At 35.7% G+C, this 27,266-nt stretch overlaps 1 protein-coding gene and 1 pseudogene across 2 annotated transcripts in view; one reads left to right on the top strand and one right to left on the bottom strand.

Moving 5' to 3' along the window:
- The window catches only part of NAV3 (neuron navigator 3), a 371,530-nt gene extending 345,167 nt beyond the window's left edge, over positions 1-26,363 (bottom strand). For both annotated transcript variants that reach the window (XM_063074984.1, XM_063074983.1), the window contains exon 1: positions 26,121-26,363. In XM_063074984.1, coding sequence (XP_062931054.1) covers positions 26,121-26,363 — 243 coding nt within the window. The remainder of the gene's footprint in view (positions 1-26,120) is intronic.
- On the top strand, positions 5,044-5,221 carry LOC134361445 (small nucleolar RNA U3; annotated as a pseudogene).
- Positions 26,364-27,266: the final 903 nt, after the last annotated feature.

Consider the following 27,266-nt stretch of genomic DNA (forward strand, 5'->3'; position numbering starts at 1 on the left):
TTAAGGAAAGAGACTTACTACTCACTAGAAAAGTGGGCAAGAAACCTGAATAAAAGCTTCACAAAAGAAGATATGCAAAGGGCCAATTACATATATGAAAAGATGACAAATTCCATTAGTCATCAGATAATTGCAGAACAAAACTACAAGGAAATTCCACTACACAGAAAATATTGAGAACCTGTGGCCTCATAGCAATAGGCATAATTAGGGGCCAACATATGGAACAACCAGAGATATATTCAAGGTGGTAGGAAAGTAATTTGATGTAAGCACTTTGGAAAACCAGGGCAGTATCCACCGCAGCCGAGTGTACGCCTTTCCTATGATATAGCAATTTCACTCCTAGGTATCTACCCAACAGACATTGTTTCTTATGTTCACAAAAAAACACATTCAAGAATGTTCACAGCAGCATTATTCTTAAATCCCCAAATTGTAAACTATCCAAATGCCCACATTAACAGTAGAATGGAAAATAAATTGTGGGAAAGTTCATACAGTAGAATAAAGTATATATATGTGAGAACAATCTAAATTGTAATTGTAAATGTCCATTTCCTATTCTGTACTAGTTGCACAGTGTGTTCCTTTTCTGAAAGTTCATGAATTATAAATTTATAATATGTGTACCTTTTTGGAATGTGTGTATCATACATCAATACAAATTTAAAAATAAGTTTAAAAAATGTTTTCTAGAAGCTAAATATTTTACTAAGCACTTTTCACATAGTAAATAAAATGGCTTATTTTGCTTTGTGAATATAATAGAAATTTTTAGAATTTAAGCTGCTATTCTGAAAATCAGTTATTCCAGTGTCACACATGAACTTTGTGATAAGCAGGCCACATCTATTCATACTTTCAAAGACTGCTTTGTATTTCCTAGGGTCATCATTTGTTTTATCTTCTTGTTCTGATTTCCTAAATGAAGGTCTTACACAATTCCTGCTATTACAGGAACAGTTTGTATTCCTCCAAACTGAATTCATGGGAATTCTATAATAGTAGTAGCTAAGCCCATCTTAGCTCCTTCATGCCTTAGTTTCCTTAATAGTGTCTGGCAAGTACTGCTTAACAAATGACAGCCATTATTGTTAGCGGTCTTTTATGAGGTTGCAGTAATGATAGACATTGAAGCCAGTATTAGAAAACGCTGAAAACACTCTAGGAAAAAAATACAATTAGTTGTGAATTTCACCATATCTTGATGTAAATATTATTATATTTATGTAAGAGGAATAATATTTTTAGATAGTAAAACAGCATTCATTTTGTTCCTCTTTACCTCTGCTTTTTAGTTGAGGTATAGTTCCTCTATCCATTAAGACAATGACATTTATTATTTCAAGAAGACAGAATTTAGCCTACAGCAAAGAACCCATTGCTCAACTTTGTTTAAAATATTTTTTAAGTCTATTGTGAAAAAATAGTTTTAAATGTCAGCATTCATTGAGGGAGAAAGTGTTTTCTAAATCCAAAAACTTCCTTTTACCTAGCAAATGCAAAATCTTGGAGATCAGAGCAGAGTGATACTATAAAACAATGCAGAGGGCACAGGATATATTTTCAGAGAAGCAAACTATGACAGTGAGGATAAATAAAAGTTCAAACAGCAGGAAGGAAACAAAAAGATTCAGAAGGAGTATGTATAGAGACAAGACACCAATAGAACCCTTGGGAAAGAATCTGGTGCCTTCATACCCCTGTAATGTGGCTGAGAATTAACTGTTGGATAATAAAAGTTCCAAGACAGGTTAAGAGCAGGGTGAGATCTGTGGGAACTTGTACCTCACTTCCCATTTGGTAGCTGGGAGGACCACATGCAGGGTGCCCCTTGCCAATGTGAAATAGCCACATAGAGAGAAAACGGCAACAAGATACAGTCAGGCTGACAGAGCTTGAGGCAGCATTTCTGGTATGTGTGAATCCAGAAGTTCCTATGTGTCCTAGTGGAGGTATGCAGAAAAGCTGAGAGGTGTAGTCTACCCAGAGAGCTGGAATTAGGACAAGTCAGATGCAGATTATGGGCAATGGCTACCCTCAGTGTGTGTCTACACAGTTCCCGAAGCCCAGTCTCAGCACAGAGTAGCACAGCATACCCAACGAGCAGGCTGGATGGAGCCAAACCAGCAGAGACCAGCAAGCATCCGGATGGTAGCAAGCAAACCAGAGAATCTCCCACCATTCCCCATTACTCTGAGGACACAAAACCTCTCCTAAACACCCTGCCTACATCCTTCCAAAGATGTCATTTTATTAATGACAAAGGAAGAGAGAAACATCGTGGAAAAAATAAAAATATCACTGACAAGAAGTCTGACCTTCAAATTTACTAAATGTTTATTCTGTGAGGCTTTCTCAAACTGAAAGAAAAGGGTCTAATTTATGTTTCTCTGATCTTCACCAACCTCCTTTCCTACCACCATCAGCGAGAATGGAGATTATAAAGCAAGAAGTGACATGTTACAGAAGAATACTGAGTTACATTTTCTTGTATATCTGAGAAGTAGTGTGTCTTAAATCCCTTTAAATAAAGCATATACATTACAAGTCACTTGGCTGGATACACTACACTACAACCAATTTATGATCACTTAGAGGAAGATCCAGATCATACATCACCTTAGACAGGAGAACTCTATTAACATCCATAAAGCTACCCTAGCAACAAAGCATAGGCATTGTTCCTGAAGAGAGTGATCTCACCAGTTATGTTCTATCTGACAAGGAAATCAAATAATGTCAGGACACTTTTAGGTGCTGGAGCATGATTCAAAAGTGTTCCATCTCCTTACTGATTCTCTGGCACAATGCTATGGCTGGGTTTCTGTAAGATTATGAGTCTCGAATTTTATTTTAAAGTCATATGCATTTTGATAAGTAGGCTTGTTAGAGTCACCTAAGTAATAGTTATCAACAAATGGGACACTTGGAACATAGGCATAAAATTTTATATCCACTTTCAAAAATGGCATGGCTTTGAGAGACTTCATTTCAATTTTCTGAGTCTTAATTTTATCCATGTACAAAAAGAAGATACTTGCATAAGAAGATCTTCCAATATCCTTTCCACTTTTAATACTCTGTATTTGATGAGACAGGTTTGGAGACAAATGAGAACACTACTGGACAGGGGTAGCTTTGCTGAAGACGGACTTGGTATACTGTATTAAGACCAAAATTATAAAGTTTTGGTCCTCGGATTACTGATATACAAAAACAGTACAACTGATACTTATATCCAAGAAATAATGAACAGGATCTAGTCTAGCTCTTTTTGAAACACAGACATGAAGCAAATCATGACCCAATGAGATAAAATTATACAAATCATTCATTTTTTTATTCTGCAAATATGTTTAAATCCCTACTACATGCAAGACATTGTGTTAGGCAATCTTAAAAGGTATAAACATGAATCTAATTGGATTCTTACTCACATTAAAGTAAAAGTTCAAAGGAGAAATTTCATTTTGGCCTGATAAGGGGAATCTTGAACAATTGCTAAGATTATGTCTGTGCTCAGCAAGATTAATTTGTCAACAATGTCTAAGAAGGACTATCACCAAACTCAAAGAAAACATTACTATTATACAATTATCCCTCAAAGACTCAAAATCTATGATCTACAAACCTCGACTAACTGGCACAAACTCTCTTTTTGAGTATATATATCAAATTGAATGAAATCACATTGAGAAGACAGATTTTTGGGGGGACCTTTGTTAAGAATATTTCTCTCCTTTTACCTGGGTTCTGCCCTCTAAAATGGAGAGCAACAATGGAATTTAAATCATCTAATATTCTAGAACATATGGCAAATGTAGCATTCATTTTGCTCGATATATAATAAGGTAGACACCTTTTTATCCTTTATGCCACTGCCAGGATAAACTATTTCAAATGTTTAGTAAATGATGTGCTGTATTTAAAATGGTATGAGCTCATTATTCAATATTTGTAGTGGAGGACAAAGTTCCTGTGTGTCTCCAACTTGACTATATCCAGCAGAGAAAAGCTTTTGATTTATTTGGGCTAAAGTACTTGGAATACAATAGAAGGAGGGTAAGAATTTCCCACTGATTTTTCCCATTAAGCATTTTTGGGCAAACCTGAGAGGTTACTCTGCAGGATAGATCTCATATTCATTCAATGGCATGGCTTTGCTGCTAGTAGCAAAACTCATCGCCTTAACTCAGAGCAGTCTTGTTATTTTAACATGGCTGTTTCTATTTATAAAGTTACACAATCCAGTTGGTTCCTTCTTCCTCTGTCTGAGACACAGTTTACAAAAAGAAACCACAGTCATTACGTAAATGCATTGCCAGGAAATCCAAGTGTTGTTTTCTGGTGAAAACTAAAAGACCCACACCTTAACTTATGTCTTACTCATCCTAAATCACATTTGCTCTTTCCAGCACTTTCTCCTGGCTAAAAAAAATGTGCTCTGAAGTCTTACTATGTTCATTAGAAGGCTAGTTTTGCTATTCTGACTATTCATGTTGTGGTTTTACAGATGTCCTGTAAACAAAATCCTGCTGCACAACAGGAAGCACCTACTGCCAAATCCTTTGGAGAGTAGCAACACATCCACAAGAGGATCCAGGTGGCAAGGCATTTAAACAAAGGGTTTACACAACAGCACTTAAAAGGAAGAAAGCAAAAGACAAGACAGACATTGCAACTCACTCTAACTCTCCTTTCATTTTTTAAAATTTTTTATTAGCATATTCTTTGTTACAAATCACACTTATTCCTTATGCCCCTTATTCAATCTCTGTCTTTCCCCCTCCTCCTCCCCTTCCCTCCTCTAATAACCATAGATTTGTTTTCTCCATCTGATAGATTAACTGTTCTTCTGTTGGTTTGTTGCCTAGATGATCTGTCCAGTACTGAGACAGGTGTGATCAAGTTCTCCCCTATTATCATAAATCAGATGCTTCTATCTCTCTGGAGTGTGCTTTGTGGAGAGAGAGGACCTCTTCTTTCTTAGTTTTTTTTTTTTTTTTGGTATCTGCTGGTGCCTCTTCTTGTCTCAATAAGACTATATTTTCAGGGATCATTTGTAATATTTACTAGAGAAGTGTTTCTGAATGCGTAGGGTACAGGAAACCGCAATGATGAGCTACAGTGTTCCCTCCTGAGCATGAGGTTGAATTGTGGTGTTCTTTGGTAACTCTCTTTTCAACTTAATGGCAGCTGCACCAACTGGATGTGTTCATACAAGTCAACGTCAGAGATTTTCTTGCAACTCTTTAGGATATTAAATTTAATCAAAATTTATTTAATAGTTGATCAAGGCTATAGAAGAGAAAGGGAATATCACTGCTTATGATGTACTCTGTCTGCCATCTTTTCTCATGCAGAACAAATCGTAAAATATCATGCAGAATGAATAATAAAGTCAGAAACTTGGCTACTACTTTATTCTTCATAGAAGGACTCCTTCCCTGTTGAATCCTTGCAGCATTACATTTCAGGTGGATTTTATCTTTCCACTCTTTTAATTCTTCTCGGCTTAATTCACATAGACCGTACATAAGGGTTAAAGAAAATGTGTTTAGTGCCTGAGGGAATTTATTTTCTGATTGGGATAACTAGAAAAAATGTGATGTAATTCTTCCCCTGAATATAAAATCCTTTGTTATTTTGAAGGCAATTTTCCTCATCCAATAAAAACAGAAAAGGAAAATGGATGACCTTACAATGCATATTTCTGAAAATCTAAGATTCTCTCACACACAGAAATGACTGATAATTTTGGGTGTAGACAAATGCTCTCTTCCTCTTTGTACTCCCCAAACATTCTGTCAATGGCCTATTGTTGACATATGGACTTTCTCCCAGACCACATCCTGTCTGTCTTATGGAGTAGAAAAACGCTGTTAAAGTGAAATGAAAGTCCTGGTTTGTGTATAGTCTCTGAAGGTGCAGAAAAAACAAACTCAATGCAGCATCTCAAAATATCATTATATTCAACTCAGGGCTCATAAGACTTATGTTGGAAATTGCCTGATGAACTCGGGGAACTGAGTTTTTTTTTAATTGAAATGTATTGGCCATACATATTTACAGGGTACAGAGTTATATTTCAATACATGCATACAATGTGTAGTAATCAAATCAGGGTAGTTAGCAAATTCATCATTGCAAAAATTTATCTTATCTTTGTAATGAGAACATTTAAGTTCCTTTCTTCTAGCCATTTGAGAACATACAATAAATTATTGTTAATTATAGATGCCTAGCACTACTGTACACCCCTGGAACTTATTTTTCTATCTAGCTATAATTTTGTACCTATTAACCTACCTCTCACCATCTCCCTCTCCCCACTTCCAGTCTCTAGAAACCACATTCTACTCTCTATTTCTAAAAGTTCAACTTTTATTTTCTTTTCTTAGCTCTGACATGAATGAAAATCTTCAGTATTTATCTTTCTATGCCTGCCTTATTTCACTTGATGTAATGTTTTCCAGGCTTATCCATGTTGCAACAAAAATGGAAAGACAGTCTATGTTCATGGACTGGAAGAAGTAACATTGTTAAAATGACCATACTACCCAAAACAATCTATAGATTCAATGCAATCCCTAGCAAAATACCAATAACATTACCCACAGAAATAGAAAAAAAAAATCTTAAAATTCATATAAAACCACAAAATACTCCCAATAGCCAAAGCAATCCTAGCAAAAAGAATAAAGCTAGAGGCATCATACCACCTGACTTCAAAATATGCTATAAAGTAACCAAAACAGCATGGAACTGACATAAAAACAGACACCTGGACCAATGAAACAATAGAGAACCCAGAAATGCATCCATATTATTTACAGCCAACTGATATTTGACAAAGGCACAGAGAACATATATCAGGGAAAGAACAACCACTTGAATAAATGATACTGGAAAAACAAGAAATCCATATGCAGGAGAATGAGACTAGCCCCCTATCTCTCACCATGTGCCCAAATCAACTCAAAATCGATTAGATACTTAATTGTAAGATTTGAAAGTATAAAACTACTAGAAGAAAACATAGGAAAACCACTCAGGAAATTGGTCTGTACAAAAATTTTATGGAGACTTCTAAAGGACAAAAGTAACAATATTAACAAAAGTAGTAATAGACAAATATGCTTACATTAAACAAAAAAAGCTTCTGCACAGCAAAAGAAACAATCAACAGAGTAAGGAAGCAACCAAAAAAATGGGAGAAAATATTTGCAAACTATTCATCCAACAAGGGATTAACATTCAGAATATACAAGAAACAAACAACTCAACAGCAGAAAATAAATCGTCACCATCATCATCATCATCATCATCATCATCATCATCATCATCATCATCATCATCAAATAATCCCCGGAATAGGCAAATGACCTGAATAGACATTTCTCAAAAGAAGACATACAAATGGCCAACAAGTATATGAAAAATGCTCAACATCACTAAACATCAGGGAAATGCATATCAAAAGCACAATGCGATCCCATCTCAGTTAGAATGGCTACTATGGAAAGGACAAAAAGTGACAAATGCTGGCAAGGATGCAGAGAAAGGGGAACTCTTATACAATGTTGGTGGGAACATAAATCAGTACAACCATTATGGAAAACAGTAAGGAGGTTCCTCAAAAAACTACAAATACAACTACCATATGACCCAGCGATCCTACTGCCGGGTATTCATTCAAAGGAAGGCAAATCAGCATACCAAAGAGATATCTGCACTCCTATGTTTATTGCAGCTCTATTCATAATAGCCAAGATATGGAATCAACCTAGGTGTCTATGGACAGATGAATGGATAAAGAATGTGGTATTCATACATAATGAATACTACTCGGCCATGAAAAAGAATGAAATCCTGTCATTTACAGCAAGGTATGTTTGTTTTCCAGACAATGCTAAGCCTTTTTCACAAAAGGAAAGAGCAGTACATTCACCACCAACATTATTTATAATGGTATGGGTAAGGAATGAGGAGCAGATGTTATATTTGAACCTCATTACAAAAACTCATTCTTTGAATAACTAAAACCTCCATAGAAGCTATTTCTAATTAGGATAATTGCTGTTAAAGGACATGTCCTGGTAAATCTGAAATTGAACATTGACATCATCTGACAATGAATCTTTAATTTAAAAAGTCAACAATATATTTTAAAATTGATAAATAAAAAACAATTCCAACTAGCATAAAATTAGAATTAACAATTAGACTATTAGAGAAAAAACAATAAAATCAAAGAGAAAAATTTTTTTTAAATGATTTATAATTACAGTACCAAACTGCCTCAGTTTCAGTGCTAAACTCAGGACAGTTCCAGGAAAACCAGTACGGTTGGTCATCGTATGTGATAATTCATTTATTAATCCAACATTTTCTTATTTATTCCTCAAAGAATTTTTTTTCTATCAGAATTACCTTTCATTATATAACATCCTCACTAATTCTAAATCTCAGGTTAATTCATTATGTGAAAACAAAGTGGATAAATTTTTAAGGAATATGTTTCTTGATAATGGAATATCAGAGTTCACAAAAAAGCAGTAAACACAAAATCTTAATTTTCACGAAAAGGTTTTATTGGAGGATCTGACATTACAGAAACTCTATTCCACTTTATATTAGATATATTTGGGGTGCTTTTTACCACTTAAATAAGTCTATGTTCTCAGCTACATAAACCTAACACTCCCTTTCCTACCTAGTGCTCATTCAACCAGAATTGGGGACCTGGCTCAAAGGTCAGTAACATTTAATGTGCTTTTTGGAGTGCACTGGGTTTTTTCAAAGTAGCATTTTGGTATACTTAATAGTTTAAAAAATTAGCCTAGTCAAAATTGAAAATAGCAAAATGAAAAATAGTAAACCATTTTAAAGGATAGAAACTAATATCCAAAATGTCAGTGGATAAGAAAAGTTTCTGTCTATTGCATATTCTTTTTTTAAAATCTACTTGAATATAGGATAGAAAATTATTCAACGGTGGTGAGGTAAAACATGGTGATTTTTGGATATGCTCTGTTCCACAGTACACCTTTCCAGCAATAAAATATATAATGAAAGTACGTAGGTCCTTTTAAGTGCTATAGCAAAATATGAAATAAAATCACTCAAGATTAGGATAATACAGGTTGTTAGTCAAAATTCAAGAGCACACGGTCTTCTCTTACACGGACTGTCTCTGGCTACACTGGGCCCCAATCTTAGCACAGGAAAATTTGTCCTCCATCCCATAAACTGCTGCTGAGATTGCTTACATTCAAAACAACGTTCTCTATATTTAGGACTTATATTTGTATTTCATAAGATCCACTGTTCATTTCATTAAAGTAGACATAGCCAGGAATTTTTTGAAAAACATATGTATTAACATGTTTATATAAAGCAGTATTTAAATTTCTCCTTAGATCTATAATCATTAATATCTGAAAAACAGAATAGCCTTGTGCTAAAAATTATCTGTTTACGTCTATAGTGTCACACCTACTTCCAAAAAAAGATAGGTAGTGGCTTGACATTGTTATGACATTATATTACTTTGAATAATATTTTATAGAGAGAGCATTTTATTTTATTTTACCTTATTTTTTGTAAATCTTATTTTATCGATATACAATGTGGTTGATTATTGTGGCCCATTACCAAAACCTCCCTCTCTCCTCCTTCTCCCCCCTCCCACCCAACAATGTCCTTTCTGTATGCTTGTCGTGTCAACTTCAAGGAACTGTAATTGTTATGTCTTCTCCCCCCCACCCCCCGGTTTTGTGTGTGTGTGTGTGTGAATTTATTTATTTATTTTTAGCTCCCACCAATAAGTGAGAACATGTGGTATTTCTCTTTCTGTGCCATTTATCTTTCTGTGCCTGACTTGTTTCACTTAATATAATTCTCTCTAGGTCCATCCACGTCATTGCAAATGGCAGTATTTCATTCTTTTTTATAGCTGAGTAGTATTCCATTTTGTAAATATACCACATTTTCTGTATCTACTCATCCGATGATGGACATTTGGGCTGGTTCAAACTCTTGGCTATTGTAAAGAGTGCTGCGATGAACATTGGGGAACGAGTATACTCTCGACTTGATGATTTCCATTCCTCTGGGTATATTCCCAGCAGTGAGATAGCTGGGTCATATGGTAGATCTACCTGCAATTGTTTGAGGAACCTCCATACCACTTTCCATAGAGGCTGCACCATTTTGCAGTCCCACCAACAATGTATGAGACTTCCTTTTTCTCCACAACCCCACCAGGATTTATTGTTCAGAGTCTTTGGGATTTTAGCCATCCTAACTGGGGTTAGATGGCATCTCAGTGTGGTTTTGATTTGCATTTCCCGAATGCTGAGTGATGTTGAGCATTTTTTCATGTGTCTTTTGGCCATCCCTATATCTTCCTTTGAGAAATAGCTATTTAGCTCTTTTGCAAATTTTTTAATTGGATTGCTTGTTTTTTTCTTGTAAAGTTGAGTTCCTTGTATATTCTGGATATTAATCCTTTGTCAGATGTATATTTTGCAAATATTTTCTCCCACTCTGTTGGTTGCCTTTTAACTCTGTTAACTGTTTCTTTGGCTGTGCAGAAGCTCTTTAGTTTGATATAATCCCATTCGTTTATTTTTCCTTTGGTTGCCCATGCTTTTGGGGTCATATTCATGAAGTCTGTGTCCAGTCCTATTTCCTGAAGTGTTTCTCCTATGTTTTCTTTAAGAAGTTTTATTGTTTCAGTGTGTATATTTAATTCTTTAATCCATTTTGAGTTGACTTTAGTGTATGGTGAAAGGTATGGGTCTAGTTTCATTCTCCTGCATATTGATATCCAGTTATCCCAGCACCATTTGCTGAAGAGGCAGTCTCTTCCCCAGTGTATAGGCTTGGTGCCTTTGTCAAAGATCAGATGGCTGTAGGTTTGTGGGTTGATTTCTGGATTCTCTATTCTGTTCCATTGATCAGTGTGTCTGTTTTTATGCCAGTACCATACTGTTTTGGTTATTATAGCTTTGTAGTATGGTTTAAAGTCAGATAGTGTTATGCCTCCGGCTTTACTTTTTTTTGCTCAGTGTTGCTTTGGCTATGCATGGTCTTTTGTTATTCCATATAAATGTCTGGATAGTTCTTTCCATTTCTGAGAAAAATGTCATTGGAATTTTGATGGGGATTGCATGAATTTGTATATCACTTTGGGTAGTATGGACATTTTCACAATGTTGATTCTTCCAATCCAAGAGCATGGGATATCTTTCCATCTTCTTGTATCCTCTCTAATTGCTCTCAGCAGTGGTTTGTAGTTCTCCTTATAGAGATTTTTCACCTCCTTGGTTAACTCAATTCCTAAGTATTTTATTTTTTTGGTGGCTATTGTAAATGGGCAGGCTTTCTTGATTTCTCGTTCTGCATGTTCACTATTGGAGAAAAGAAATGCTACTGATTTTTGTGTGTTGATTTTGTATCCTGCTACAGTGCTGAAATCATGTATCAATTCCAGCAGTTTTTTTGTAGATGTTTTAGGCTGTTCGATATATAGGATCATGTCATCTGCAAACAGGGACAGTTTGACTTCATCTTTTCCAATCTGGATGCCCTTTATTTCCTTCTCTTCTCTGATTACTCTGGCTAGTACTTCCAACACTATGTTGAATAGGAGTGGTGAGAGTGGGCATCCTTGTCTAGTTCCTGTTCTTAAAGGAAAAGCTTTCTGCTTTTCCCCATTCAGGATGATATTGGCAGTGGGTTTATTATATATGGCTTTAATTATGTTGAGATACTTTCCATCTATACCTAACTTATAGAGGGTCTTTGTCATGAATGAATGTTGAATTTTATCAAATGCTTTTTCAGCATCTATAGAGATGATCATATGGTCCTTGTGTTTGATTTTATTAATATGGTATATCACATTTATTGATTTGCGTATGTTGAAGAGACACCATGATTTTAATTCTGGCTTCAATTAGCTAAGGTTGATGTTCTTGTCCTCACCTTAAAATTGAGAAAATTTAGTAAAAACATGCAGGATCACACAGGTGGAGTGCTAAAGAGCCAGGACTACAATTCAAGCTTTCTGAGTCCAACTGTGGTGATCTCCCTTTATACTACTGCTGCCCTAATGCTGTACACTAAATACAGTCTACATATTTAGATGACAGGATGATTCAAAATGAGCATTTATCATATATATGCATATGTATATTAAAATATTCATTCTCCCTAATGAATAAATACTCAGTAGAACCATTAAAGTTAAAATTTTAATTAAGTCCACATAGAATGGAGGAAAAAGGGAAGAAAACAATAACTAAAATCTAGGATAAAAGTGTTACTTAGAAAATTCCTGTTTATTTTTTTTTATTATTTTTATTTTTATTTTTTTTTAGAAAATTCCTGTTTAAGTTACATAGTATTATCTCTATAAATGCACCTAGGACAGATTTATTGCACACCAAAAAACACAAGATAATGTGAATCTCCTGAGCAGATATTAATTCATACTTTGGTCACTGGTATGGTGTGAATGTGTCCCCCCAAAATTCATATGTTGAAACTTAATCACCAGTATGATAGTATTAAGAAGTGGGACCCTTAGAAGATGATTAAGTCACAAGGGTGGTACCCTCCTGGATGGTATTAGGGACCTTATAAAAGGTTTGAGAGAATAAGCTTGCTTTCTTCTCCCCTTCTGCCATGTAAGGACATAGAATAACTTCCCTTCAGAGGATGCACCAACAAGGAACCATCTTAGAAGCAGAGACATGGCCTTCACCAAACACCAAACCTGTTGGTGTCTTAAATCTTGAACATCCCAGTCTCCAGAACTGTGACCAATAAATTCCTGTTCTTTATAAATTACCCAGTTTGTGGTATTTTGTTATAGCAGCACAAAAGGACTAAGATAGAAATTGATACCAAGAAGTGGAGGGTTTTTGCTATAACAAATACCTCAAAATGTAAAAGCAATTTTGGAACTGGGTAATGAGTAGAGGCTGAAACAGTTTTAAGTGAATGTTAGAAAGAGCTTATATTGCCAGAAATTGAGCATTAAGTGTGATTCTGGTGAGGGTTCATAAGACAGAAGCTATAAGGAAAACCTTATTCTTCTTAGAGATTACTTAAATGGTCATTAACAGAATGGTGGTAGAAATATGGACAGTGACATCTAGTCTGATGAGGTCTCAGACGGAAATGAAGAACAAGGTATCAGAAACTGGAGGGAAGGTCATCCTTGTTATAAAGTGACAAAGAATTTGGCTGAATATGTGTCCATATCCTAGGACTTTGTGGAAGGCAGAACTTAAGAGCAATGAACAATTCGGCTGAAGAAATCTCTAAGTAGCAGTGTTCAGGATGCTGCATGGCTTTTCTTTATGCTTATAGTAAAATGTGAGAAGAGAGGATCAATTTAGAGACAAGAATTTATAATTAAAAGGGAAGCAGAACTTAAAATTTTGGAAAATTTTCAGCCTGGCCAGGTAGTAAAGAAAGGAAAAGCATGGTTGCATGTAGCCAAGCTAATGTTTGATAAGATTAGTGTAGGGTAGAGGGAAGCAACATGTTATTCATCAAAACAATGGGAGAATTACTCTAAAGGCATTTTGATGATCTTTAAGGTTGCCCAGAATTCCACTGACTTGAGGGCAGAACAGTTTCAAGGGAGAGACCCTGGGTACCTGTAGGAATTTGGGGCTCTCTTCCCAAGGCTATCTCAAGTTAATGCTCCCCGCATTTCAGTTCCATGAACACCCCAGGTGTGGCTCAAATGGGCCCAGGTTTAGCTTGAGCTGCCAATCCATAAGGTAAATTCTGTTAGCCTTTGTGGTGTCCACATGGTGCTAATTTTTCAAGTGTGCAGAGCACAGGAGCTGTGGAGGCATACCTCCACCTAGATTTCAGGGGATGCCAAAGAGAATCTCAGGATTCAGGCAGAGAACTGCCACCGGGCAGGGACTCTACAGAGAATCCTCACTAGGGCAATGCCCAGTGGAGCTGTGGGATCAGGGCCACCAAAGAGAGCCCATATCCCTATATGCCCAATGCCTAGTGCAGTCATAAGACTGGGGCCACTGCAGTGTACCCTAAAGGGAAATTCCTAGTGGAGCTGAGGGGCAGGACCATTCCCAAGACCCCAGATGAGTAGAACCACCAGTGTGCAGCACCAGCCTGAGACAGCCACAGACATGAGATTCCAACCATGAGAACTGCTGTGTGGACTTCAGGTGGGGTCCCTGCCCTAGTGTGTCCAGAAGGCAGACACAGAGTCAAAGAAGAATATTCTCGAGTCTAAAGATTTAATGTTGTTTGCCTTGTTGAGTTTGGATTACTTGGGACCAATAACCTTTTTCTTCTTTTTTCTTGCTCCCTTTTGGAATGGGAATGTCCATTCTATTCCTGCTCCACCCAAGTATTTTGGAAGCACATAACTTGTTTGATTTCACAGGCTCACAGATGGAGAAAATTTGCCTCAGGATGAATCATACTTAGAGTCTCACCCATATGTGATCTAGATGAGACTCTAGACTTTAGACTTTTGAGTTGGTGCTAAAACAAGTTACAAGAGAGCTTTTGGGATGGAATGAATGTATTTTGCATGTGAGAACATGAATTTTGGAAGCCTGGAGCAAAATGCTATGGTCTGAATATGTCCCTCCAAATTCATATGTTGAAACTTAATCATAAATATAATAGTATTAAGAGGTGGGGCCTTTAAGTGGTGATTAATTCATGAGGGTAGAGCCCTCATGGAATGGATTAGGGCCCTTAAAGAGAAGCTTGAGAGAGTGAGTTTGCTCTCTTTTGCCCTTCTCCCATGTGAGGACACAGTGTTCCTCCCGTCTGAAGGATGCCTACAAAGTGCCATCTTGGAAGCAGAGAGCAGCCCTCAGCAGACACCAAAGCTGTTGATGCCTTGATCTTGGACATCCAGCCTCCAGAACTGTGACAAATACATCCCTTTTCTTTATAAATTATCCAATTTGTTACATTTTGTTATCGCATCACAAATAGACTAAGACAGGCACTGATTAAAGCAACATCACTCACTTAATCTTCATGTATCAGCAGCTTGAAAACTCAGATCCAAAAAGTGTTGTTGACTTCTAGCAACTGTACAGAATTTCACATAACAAATTTTATATACCAGGCTTTCCTCTAGCCTTGTCTTTTCTACTGTTCTTTTATTTTTATAATCCCATTTTATCTGTGTATGTTTGGAAATCTTGTATGTTGTATATGTTTTGCTTTTTTTAAAATTATACTGAATCTTTTTTTCAAATGAGACAGTGACTAACTGGAGGCAATTCTACACACACAAACACACAAACACACATCCATGGGACATTTGGCATTGTCTGGAGATATTTTTCATTGTCACAAATGGAGAGGGAAAACCTGTGCTAAATAAAACAAACATTCTCCAAACCTATAATAAATGTTATGATTGTTGAAAGACTGAATTATAATCATTTCTGATATGTCTAGGTAATATTAAATAGGAATTTAAGTTGCAAAAAAAAATAGATAGATAGATAGATAGATAGATAGATAGATAGATAGATAGATAGATAGATAGATAGATAGATAGATAGATAGATAGATTGCTGAAAAGAGCCCCAGTTGCTGCAAGGGTGATATTTTCCATAATGCCTATAATGTTAAGACAAGCTATTTAATATATATGTTTTTCACACACACACACACACACACACAGCCTTGTACTTGGTAAGTATGCAATAAATACTTGATGATGGACTAACTGACTGAATAAATGATTAAGAAAGACAAGAAAAGTCATCTAGGATCCATGACGTAGACCTAGAAGTGGTAACTGGAAGGATTTACATTTACTGAAATAGCAGCCTTTTTAAAAACATATAATATGTCTGGCTGGAATCAGAGGAAAATAGCTGAGAGAACATATTGTTGGAGATAATGAGAAACCTTGTGTTCAATGGAAAAAGGCAACTCACAAGTATGGATATCAAAAATCCAGCCAAAGGAAGGAAAAAAGTACTATAGAAAGCAGGTGGTTTGGAGAGAAAAGAAATGTGAAACAGAATCGAAAAAATTCAATAAATTGTCCCAAAAGGCACAGCAAGATTATATTAAAAATGTAAGCCTTCAGGACAATAAAGAGAAATACATAATCTGTATTTTTAGAGTCTAAAAAGTGAGCAATTTAATTTGATCCATGCTAAACCTAAACAGTAAACACTGTCAAGGAAAAATAGGTACCTGGATAGAGATAGCATCATATGCACAACTAAGTCTAAAGGCAATTAAGTCATTTAGAAATTCACATTGTTTTGAAAAAAGGTTGTTGTGTGTACTGTTCTTTATATATACGTACAATGGACTGAAAGGATTGTAATATGAGTTGATCTTTTCAATACAGGTGGTAGGTTTTTCAATGACACACTCACTCATTCCCACTCAGTCCCCCTTGGAACCAATTTGCAGTGCGCTGACAGAAATCAACTGGTGTCTCCAGGTCAAGAGGGTGAACACTCCCCTTACACAATTATGCATTTACCCATTTGGCAACATCTAGAAGCTAGCAAATACCTTCTTTCCAATAGAACATCTGACTCCACCCTAATTCATTAAAATTCACTTCTAGAATTTACATCTTCCACTGCTTTGGCCTTTCTGGTTCCCAGCTCTGATTGAGAGTTTTCAGGTCCAGCAAGTAGAAGCAAGACCTGAAACGAGTAGAAGCGAGGGTGTAGGACCAAGAGAAAGAGTTGCTTTCAGGATGTGAGTTTGTATCAGCAGTTTGGAACAGGATTAATTGAAAGCAGTTAGCAAAATCGTAAGACGGGAAACTATCAGAGGAGTCACAAGACCATAGTGAGCTTTTCATATGATACTTTTGAGTAATCCACACAATGTACCATATGAAAATCTCACTGTGTATGTAACGTATCATATGAAAAGCTCATATCATCTATACAATGTACCATATGAAAAGCTCACTATGGTCTCGTGACTACTCTTTTTACTTTTCAAAAGCTGGGTTAACTGAAAGATTTTTTATTTCTGTATACTTGGCAACCTGAGTTTACTTATGTTCATCCTCTTATTCAATGTTTTGTTTTTAAAGATACATCCCTATAATTCAGGATGATTTATTGACAATCTGGAATATACCTCTGAGCACCTCAGAATATTTTTAATATAGCAAACTTTTGCCTAATCTTGAACATCTGACTAATTAGCCAGTCACCATTTCCCCAAATTTCTGGGCACACAGCTAGTCTATATTTTCTAGTCTCTCTTGCAATTAGGTATTGCCACAGGATTGAGTTTGGAGCAGTGGAATTGAGTGGAAGTGATATGTGGAACTGCCAAACTTTTTGGGCAATTGTCCATTTCCTCTCCCACTAATGGATGGCTAAAGATGGGATGATGAAAACTGAAAGCTGAAAGGAATCTGGTTTCATGGGCTGCCTTATGCATGTTCAACAAACGTTTTCTGTAAAGGGCCAAATAGTATAAATTTTAGTCTTTACATGCCATACAGTCTCTATTGTGACTATTCACCTCTGCCATTATAACTTAAAAGCCACCATAAACAACAAGTAAACCAACATTATGGCTGTGTTCCAATAAAACCTTACTTTATAAATCTGGTTGCCAGGCTAGATTTGTCTCATAGGACACAGTTTTTCAACTCCCCCCTTGTCTATGTTGGCCCATTAAAGGAATGGATAAATTCCCACCATGTTAAACCACTGAGACCTAGGGCTTACCTGTTATGTAAGTTAGGATTACCTTAACTAGTACATTGTCATTTTGGTTGTATATAAAATTTGCTCTAACACATTTTATTATGAAAAATTGTGAACATGCTCCCCCAGGTTTCCAGAGTTTTATAAAAGAGTCCTTGACAAAATCAAAATATGGCAAAAAGAAGAGATGTCCCATTGTTTTAATTTGTTTTGTTTGTTTTTGTTTTATGGAGACTATATCATGTTTTTCTTTTACATCACTTCTCATCTGGTGACTTTTTCCAGGCAGAATTGCAACACTTTTTAACAAACCATTCCATGATTTGCAGTGGGGAGGTCCTGCCATGTCACCAATTAATGAACTCTCCCACAGATATTGAATTTATCTTTTGGTCCCAGTGACTAGTAATCCAAAGAAAAATACTTTTTTAAGCAAAAATGGAGCTACAATGGGAGTAGGGGAGGAAGAATATCAAAGTAAGATGTGTCAGATTAATTCAGCACTCCTGGAAAGAATCCATGATTTTCTTTGATTTTTTTTTCCATGATTACTTAACTCAGTGTTAACAAAAAGAATAAAGAATAACATTGATTTTGACTATTGTTTATACATTGCTGTGAGGTAAAGACAGGTAGGGAGATCTAGTAAGGACACAGAAGTCATCTAGACCTAGGCTGGAATTGCACTTCAACCCAGCATCTCCCAGAGCTTAGTTTCTACATTTGTTTAATCGAATAATAATAAATTCGGTATAGCATCCAGCATGTGGTAGGTACTCAAAAAGTGTTAGTAATCATCATTAGTTTTAACTGCAACTTGCTGCTGAGTTCACAAATTATCATTTCCAACTAAACTGCACCTTTTCGTGTGAAGAAAATGTATTTATCTTTCAAGACAGAATTTTAAGCAATGTTGATCATTAATAAATTAATTTAAACATCTATGTTTATTAATGATAAAATCTATTAATGATCAACAATTCATAAAATTCTGTAAACATCTAGAGCTTCTTTAACTAGATTCTTTCTTCTTGTTTTGCTCTTGAGGTTGGGACTTTAGTCAAAATTTTGCTCCCAAACGCTCTTTTTCTCCTTTGTATTTTCAAACTTTTCCCTGTTTATGGGATTTTCCATATTTTATTTCATTGTCATCTTGCTAAAATATAGACTTAATCATGTCACTTTGATAATTCAGCAGCCTTCTCCAGTCCTGTACAGAATAAGTCTAAACTCCTCCCTGTGGCATTTAATACCCATCTTCCCACTGCCTTAAATCAACCTCATCCCTCTTGCTTGCATCCTACATCCTAGGGTTGGTAAGTAATCCATAGTTTTATAACACAGCACAGAATTTCATACCTTGGTAGATGCTATTCTATCTAAAACATTCTTTTTTTCCATATTTACTTGACTAAATCAAATTTATATTTTAAGACATGGTTGAAATGTTACTTTTTCCATATATGTAGAATTAATCACTGCCTCCTCTGCTCTATAAGCAATCCTTAATATTATTAATTTTTATTAAACTATTAGATACTTTTATAATATTATAGTACTAATATGTAATAAATGTTAGTAATAAACCATTAACTATGTTCTAGGTACTCTGTAGACATAGAGTTTGTATGTAATATCTCATTTAATCTTCACAAGCATATAAGCTACTTTATATTATTGTCCTTATTTTACAGATGAAGAAACTGAGACTTAAGCATTAATTGACTTGCCAAGGTCACTTTGTTAGTAAATAATGAAGCATCCCAAATAAAACATTGTGGTCAGCAGATGTCAGATGCTACAAACAGGATGAAGAGAAGAGATAAAGTATTAACCAAGGAGAGATGTCTTTTCAGAAACCATCAGTAACCTCTAGCAAAACAGAATAGAAGTCAGAAATCAAGAACAGTAAAACAAATGCAAATCTTGGCATAGTGGCAAAAAATCATAAACTACTCTTTCAAAAAACATGTCTGCAAAGTAGGAAATATGGAGCGATTGCCTGAAGTATTATTATTACTACTATTTAAATAATTAAATAGTATTAAATATTATTACTACTATTTAATAATATTATTATTATTACTATTATTTAAGACAGTAGAGACCTAAGCATTATTGGAAGCCTCTTCTAAAGCAGCATTTCTCAGCTGGATTTGATTTTGCCTTCCTCTCAGATATATTTCAAATATCTGAAGTCATTTTTGCTTGTCACAACTGAAGGATTCCACTGGTATGTAGTGAATAGAGGCAAGGATATTCTAAATATTATACAATGCTCAAAACAGCCCCACCCCTACCTCCTACCCCTGCATTTAGAATTATCAGGTCTAAATGTCACTGTGCCAAGGCGGAAGAATTCTGGTTCAAAGGATCCACTGGAGAGGAAGACATTGAAAATAAGAGAAATCAGTTCAGCTCGTGGGTCAAAATCAGGAACAAGGAGAAAGGGAGTAGATAATAAAAATGTTACTCTTAGAAAAGTTTTATCAGGAACTATTTTCCTCATTTTATTTAATGTTTTACATATACAGAAATTAAAGTTCAGAAAGCTTAAATGATTTATCCTTTTAGGATCTAACAGAAGTTTATTTCAAATCTTTCAGTTCCTAGTATGATGTTCTTTTAATTATGTCACCCAGTACTTCAAAATTGGTTATGGGTAATTGTTGGTAATGTGATAGCATAAATACCAACCATATCACAACTATTTTGCTTAAAAATTAATGACATACCTATCAATTTTATGTTCTCAAGTGCCCTTTTTTTATTTAAGGAAAGAAATATAGCTATAATACTGTAAAGAAAGAAACTAAGAAAAATGTGTTCTGCAAAATGGCATCAAATAAGAGTATGCATACAATATGGACACTTACAAAGAACAATAATCTCAAAAAATTGTTTGAGATTTTCAATAACATTTAATAACATGTAATAGACATCAAAATTTCCAATAACTCTGTAGTTTAAAGCATGAGATATAAATCTTTAAACACTTTATAACACACAAACTTATACACAGTATCAGTATCAGATTGCATCATTTATAACAGTTGTTACTGAAGGGCAATAAATGTATGATAATAAAAAGCTGAGCCTCTTCCAGTAGAGAAAATGTTAAAATTCAAGCATCGTTACAATATTTACATTCCACAAAGGCAAAATCAATTAAAATGACCATAACAGTTTAATTGTGAAACCTACAGAAAGAATTATAGCTAGAAAAAGAAATAGTCATGTTTCTTTAAATACAAATAACTAAATGTGCAAGCAGCGCAGAAACAGGCAAGGAAAGCAGAATCATCTAGGGACCTGAGAGCTGACCTATGCATCTGTAGGCTTGGCCGGTTCTGGAAATGCTACCATGTGAACAAGTCAACAGGAGCATTGACAGTCCTCAGCAATCAGGCAACTTCTCCAGGAAGGAAACAGCTGGAGCACAGAGCCAGCAATCTACTCTACTAGCGTCTGCTGCTATATTTCTATCACAGGGTTCCTTTTATTTATTTCTGTTGTTCAAACAATTCTGTAGCGACCAAGTGTCAATGTAATTGTCTTCTCCTGGTAATTCTCAGCACTTGGCCACAACCAGTGATTCATTTACAATTCACTAGCAATGCTAATTTAATATTTAAAACAAACTCTACTATTCTATACAGAATTCAAGTCTATCAATAGCCCTCCTTCCCCGACCCCACCTCAGCAGAAGTCTTTATTGTTCACAGTTTAGTTTATTTGTTAAGAGTAATGTCTTCTGTAACCACACAGCCTTAGTTTGAATCCCTATTCTACCACACTCTAGCATTGATATGTTGGCTAGTAATTTAACCTCTCTAAGACTGTTTCTTCAGCTGTAAAATGGGGATGATAATAATGTCTGTATCATAAGGCTGTTGTGAGGGCTGAATAGGATACTCCATTAGGTGCTTGGCACAATATCTGGCATATAGCACGCCTCTACACACATTAGTTAATATTAGACGCTTTCTGCAATGATTTATCCTTAGTATCACTGCTATTATAATTGCATCTCATTCTTACATGAGAACCTCCCCCACTGTCTACCTAATGAAGTCTGTGTCCATCGATAATCTGATCCAAACCTGTTGCTTTCCATAAATAGTCTGCACCAGTTATAATGGTTTACTCCCTGGGCCTGCTATGCAACCCTTTCCTCAATAGAATGCTTGCTCTCTAAAATCTGACTCCTATCTACCCGTTAAATTCCAACTCATAAGTATTTTCAGAATGCTCCATCCAAATATGATTTCTCTCAAATTCTATAAAAGAATTGCCATTACTAGTAATATGATTCATTCAATATATTTGCTGTATTGCTGTTTATGTTTATTTTTTAAAGTCAATTTAATTAATGCTATCTTCTGTTTTCTAAGCATTACTGCTGGCCCTAGGTGAACACAATTGTAAGAAATAATCCCTCCCCTGACTGCCCTAACAACTAGTAAAGTGAGTAGGAAAATTAAACGAGCATCCATACTACCCATGGCCACAAGTGTCACTACTATTTGGAGAAATTTCTTTAGATCTCCCCAACTGGATATAAATTCTTCCTTGCTTAACCTCCACAGAAACTTGTTTATACTTCTCTTTGGCTTTTGAAATGAGTCTTAAACTCATTTCAAAAGGAGTAATTTCTTTGACTTTTGAAGTGAGTTCCAAAGAGTGGGTGAGATTTGGAGGATGGGATAAACCTAGAAAAATTACTGCAGTTATATAACGATGAGAGAATATAAAGTTATATGGAGAAAAATAAAAGGATTTATAAGGACAAATCTGGATTTAAATTCCAGATTTTGGTACCAGTTAACTGTCTGATCTTGTCTGATCTTATGTCTGATCTCTCTAAGCCTCAGTTTATTTCTCTGTAAATGTGGATAATAATACCTTCTTTGAAATGTTATAAGAATAAAATGAGAAATTTCCTATAAAGTACAGGGTAGGTACTAAAAAAAAAAATGATTGCTTTTTATAATAATGTAAAAAAATAATCTTGAGTTTGCACAAAATCCGCGAGGGAAGGGATGTAGATCCAAGACCAGAAACAAGTTGGAAATGAGAGTGGACATAAAAGAGAGGTGGCAGACCAAGGTGGCTGGGGATTGATAAGAAAAGCCAAGGAGGAATTCTCAGTGGTGGATTTTTATGAACAGAGATGTCTAATGCATAAATGTATGTTGCTTGCTGAGATGTGACAACAGAACTCTCCTTAACCTTAACCTCCAGAATCTTAAGTACAGGTTCCAAGGCTAAGTGACTCTTTCTCATTTGGGTGAATGCCCAGAAAGAATGGAAAAACAAATACCTATGAGGAGAGAGATTAGAAAGTTCAAGGTAAGTAAGACATGAGAACAAGATATGACTAAGGAAAATATAAGCCCTTGAAATACTATGGTAGATTTTCCAACTGTATGTCATGTGGAGTCTAGAACTAGTATTACTTATTTGTTAAAGGACTGTGGGAATAAGCAGGCTGAAGAATTTGGGACACTCAGGATGAAGGTATCTGGGATACAATAGCCAGATATAGCTAGGATAGAAGAGGGGGTGACAAAAATTGGGAGACTGAATGAAGAAATTATAAGACACAAAAAGTAACTAAGCAGAGTGGCGAATGTGTTGTATGGATGATGATGGAGAGACACAGGAGAGAATACCAATTTGGAACTACTGAAATAATTAACAGAAAGCTTAATGAGGGCCAATGGGTGGCGGGTGGGGAGGGTTGGTGTGCAGAAGGAGGCAAACCCATGCTATAATACAGAAAACTCCAATTTCTGGCAAGTAATGGAATGTGAGATGGCAATGTATATCACTGGAATGATGGCATTTCACTAATCAGAAATGAGAACAGAACAAGAGAGTGCTGGATGGAAGACACTTTCCTGACATTGTCATATGTAGGTTTGTTCTCTCAAACAAGACTATAAGACTGTTTGGTGCAAGGACTAGAGGACTACTACACTTAAATGTTTGTTAATGACAGTCATCTATTATGGGTACTTTCCATGTTCTCTTTCTCCTTAGAAATAGAACCCATAATTTTTACTGGGCATGTGGCTGCTTAGCATAAACACTACATTTTCCAGTCTCCACTGCAGCTAGGTAAAGCCTTGGAACTATAAATAAGCCAATGAAATGTAGAAGAACCCTTAATGAAACAGGGTGCATCTTTTCAATTGAGTGGAGCTCAGTCATCCACTTTGGACTGTGAGGTGGGAGACACAAATGGATCGTGGTGGGTGAAACAGAGACAGCCTAGTTCCCTGACAACTTCATGAAGTCACCCTATCAGCCATGGACTGCTTACCTCCAGAATTCCTTTACATGAAACAGAAGTAAACTCCTATCTCCTTTTTGCTAGTGTTATTTTGAGATTTCTACTATCAGCAGCCAAGTCTAATTCTCTCTAATAATAGAGATCATTTTTGCTATTTTCTTCAGTTCTTTATTCAAAAGTTGGAAATAAATCTCTAAATGTACTTCTTTTTAACATTTAGAAATATTCTCAAATGCTGACCAGGCATTCTTTACATTTATTTGAAAAAGTTTTTAATCTGATAAGTGGCATGGTAAAAACACTCCTATAAATACAACGTTGCTTGCCACAGAGTCTTAGTGGAATATCAGATGTTTGATTAATATGTTTGCTAACCAAAGAGATCAACCACAATTCTATTGAAAACAGTCCTTACGGTGGTCAAGTAAGTTTTTGGCCAAGGCCATTTAGCAAAGTGGAAGTTTGACTAAACCTGCACAGACAATAGCCACGGTCAGCAGTGAAAATGGGTCTATCTGTTCTTTCCATTGAATCCAGACAAGTCATTGTGGGCACGCAGAATATCAGAACAGAATTGTATGACACTTTTTTTTAATTATTTTCAGAAAATTAAATATTTTAAGTCCTATGCTGATAATTTACACTTCCCTACTTTTATTCTGAATTGCTCACACTATAAACCTAGAGAGAACTATAAACCTATAAACCTAGAGAACTATAAACCTAGAGTAAAATATTTTCTTTTAACTGATTTTTCTCATTTAGACAATGCTTTGTTAGGCATAGAACTTTAAAAATTATCCATTTCAAGCCTTTTGTTTTGTAGATGAAATGATCCAAAGAGATTAACAAAATTAATGTTTTTGTTTATTCATTCAATTACTATTTAATTCTTATTATGCATAAAGCATTGGGGAGAATGACTGGAGTGTAGACTAAACTATAGGCCCTGCCTCCTATGTATTTTCAATTTAGTGATAAAAAGAATTTATCCTTACAATTAAAATATGCAATAATACATAAAGGTGCTATAAGTATTTCTACAGACAAAGAATCACAACAGAGTAAAGGAGGGAAAGGGGTAGCTAGCAAATATTATATGAAGAAAGCATGTGGTCTGAAGCATAAAGAATCTGAACAGGTGAAGATAACGGAATGGGCATGTCAGAGAAAAGGCGTGGCTATCTTTCTCACATGTAGAGTTGGTTTATATATGAAGTTTGTTCTTCTTAAATTATTTTTAATTTACATTTGGGTAGAAAGGTAAAATGAAACATTTCCTAAGAAACCAGAGGTGAGAAAGGAGACTTTGGAAAGCTTGACATGACAGTTAATGCTGCATTAATATGTAATGCTTAGCAAGGTACAAATGAATACCCATGAAGTCTACCAGCTGCAGGATCATGGTAGCGCCCTGCATCTAGAGAAAACAATTGCAGTATGCCTTAGAAACCAAGAGCTATGAGCTACTACTCACAAAAAACCCATAAATTAAATGACTGAAAAAGATGTCAGTAATAAGTAAAACAGTAGGGTTTCAATTTACAAGTGAAAATCCAGACAGATGTGCAATATCAAGGAAAACAATATTTCATTTTCCTCCACATTGCAATGAATTAAGCAGTCTAAGATACAAATATTCTGACAGAAATTGTGTCAGAATTGTGCAAGTGACATTTAGAGAAAAGTGATGGTGTCTATAGGGATTATCACAAATAAATCTCCTTTCCTTTACATTGTAAGATATATAAAAATAGGTCCTCTTTCTCACATTAGTGATTGGTTATGGTTATCATTGACAGAGGGATATCTAGGACTAACTAGGCACCTCCTCAACAAGTAGTACCAAGTGATTATAATATATGCATATTCAGAGAATTTTGTTTATTACCTTTACAGCTATAAACTAAAAACACTGATTTTACATAAGCTAGATATTCAGCTTTTCAGCTATTCCAACTCTTACTTTCTTACACTGGTATTCCTCTAGAGTTCCCATTTCACAACATGCTTTATAGTACACTGAAAAGGAAATTTGCATTTTAGCTATATAAGTCTTCAGGTCACCTTCAGCCACTAACCTTGGTGTCTTCTTTCTCCTTGGCTTTTCCTTGGAGGGGTTTCTTCTCTCCAAATTCACAAGTTGATTTTAATGTGAGCTGACAAGAAAGCATTGAGTTCTCTGTTTCAGCAAGTTCCAAAAGTCTTGAAGAATAGTGCTGTGACCCAGTAGTGCCAAGATTTGGTATCGGAAGAGCAGTATGAACAGGCTTTGACCCAACAGCTGGCTGCCTCCGTTTTGAGGCAACCCCAAGTACAGGCATGGCTTCTATAACAGTATCTCCTTGCTGCCAAAGAAAATGCTTCTAACCTCAGTCTGGTAGACTCCAACTTTAGTTTTTCCAGAACAAATACTTTAAACAAAACTAGCAGTCATCCTGATTTTTTTTCCTTTTTTTTTTTTTTTTTTTTTTTTAACTAATAACATAAGTTTCAGGAAGAGGCAAAGCTCCCCTTCATCTTTAGTTAAGTAATCTCTTTCTTGCTGGCTGGGATTCTCATATTCTCACTCTCTCTCTCCACCCCCCCCCAACCCCCTTTCTCTTTCTGTTCAGTGAGTCAGTGTTTAGGTAATACTAAATACTCCTTTGGGGAGTAAACTCTTCATGAAGGTAACTGCTGCAAAGCTCCTTTTCTAGGATCTAAGAGCTAGGTTTGCTTTTTCTTCTCACGACAGCAGTCAGAGTCTGAGCTTTGAGAGTGAAAAAGAGGAGGAAAACAAACGGAAAAGCCCTTCAGTCCAACTGTCAAAGCAGCCAAGAGACTACAATAGTGGAAAGACAGGAGTTCCTGACTTCAGAACTAACCAGCTGCATTCGCTTTTTAAAGAAAATTGTGTTTCCCCCAGCTCAAAAAAAAAAAAAAAAAAAGAATGTGTTAATCGCCAAAACAAACAGCTGTTGGAAGAACTTTTAGCCCGGAAATAATCTCAGCAATAAAGCTGTTTGTCTGATTTCCAGCTATTTTTCACTACTGACAGCCATGAGCCACGGTGTTCATTCTGTTTCATCCACTGAAATCAGTTAAATTCATGCAATTGTGTGACTAGCGAAAGTGGCTAAATCATTCAGCATCCCATGACTGCCTAGGTTATGACAGTACACACAGGGAGAAGGGCACTGAGTATTTAGTAATCGCTGTTTGTAAACTTAAATGATGATGATGAT

This window comes from Cynocephalus volans, chromosome 12 (genome assembly GCF_027409185.1).
Source record: "Cynocephalus volans isolate mCynVol1 chromosome 12, mCynVol1.pri, whole genome shotgun sequence".
Classification (NCBI taxonomy): Eukaryota; Metazoa; Chordata; class Mammalia; order Dermoptera; family Cynocephalidae; genus Cynocephalus; species Cynocephalus volans.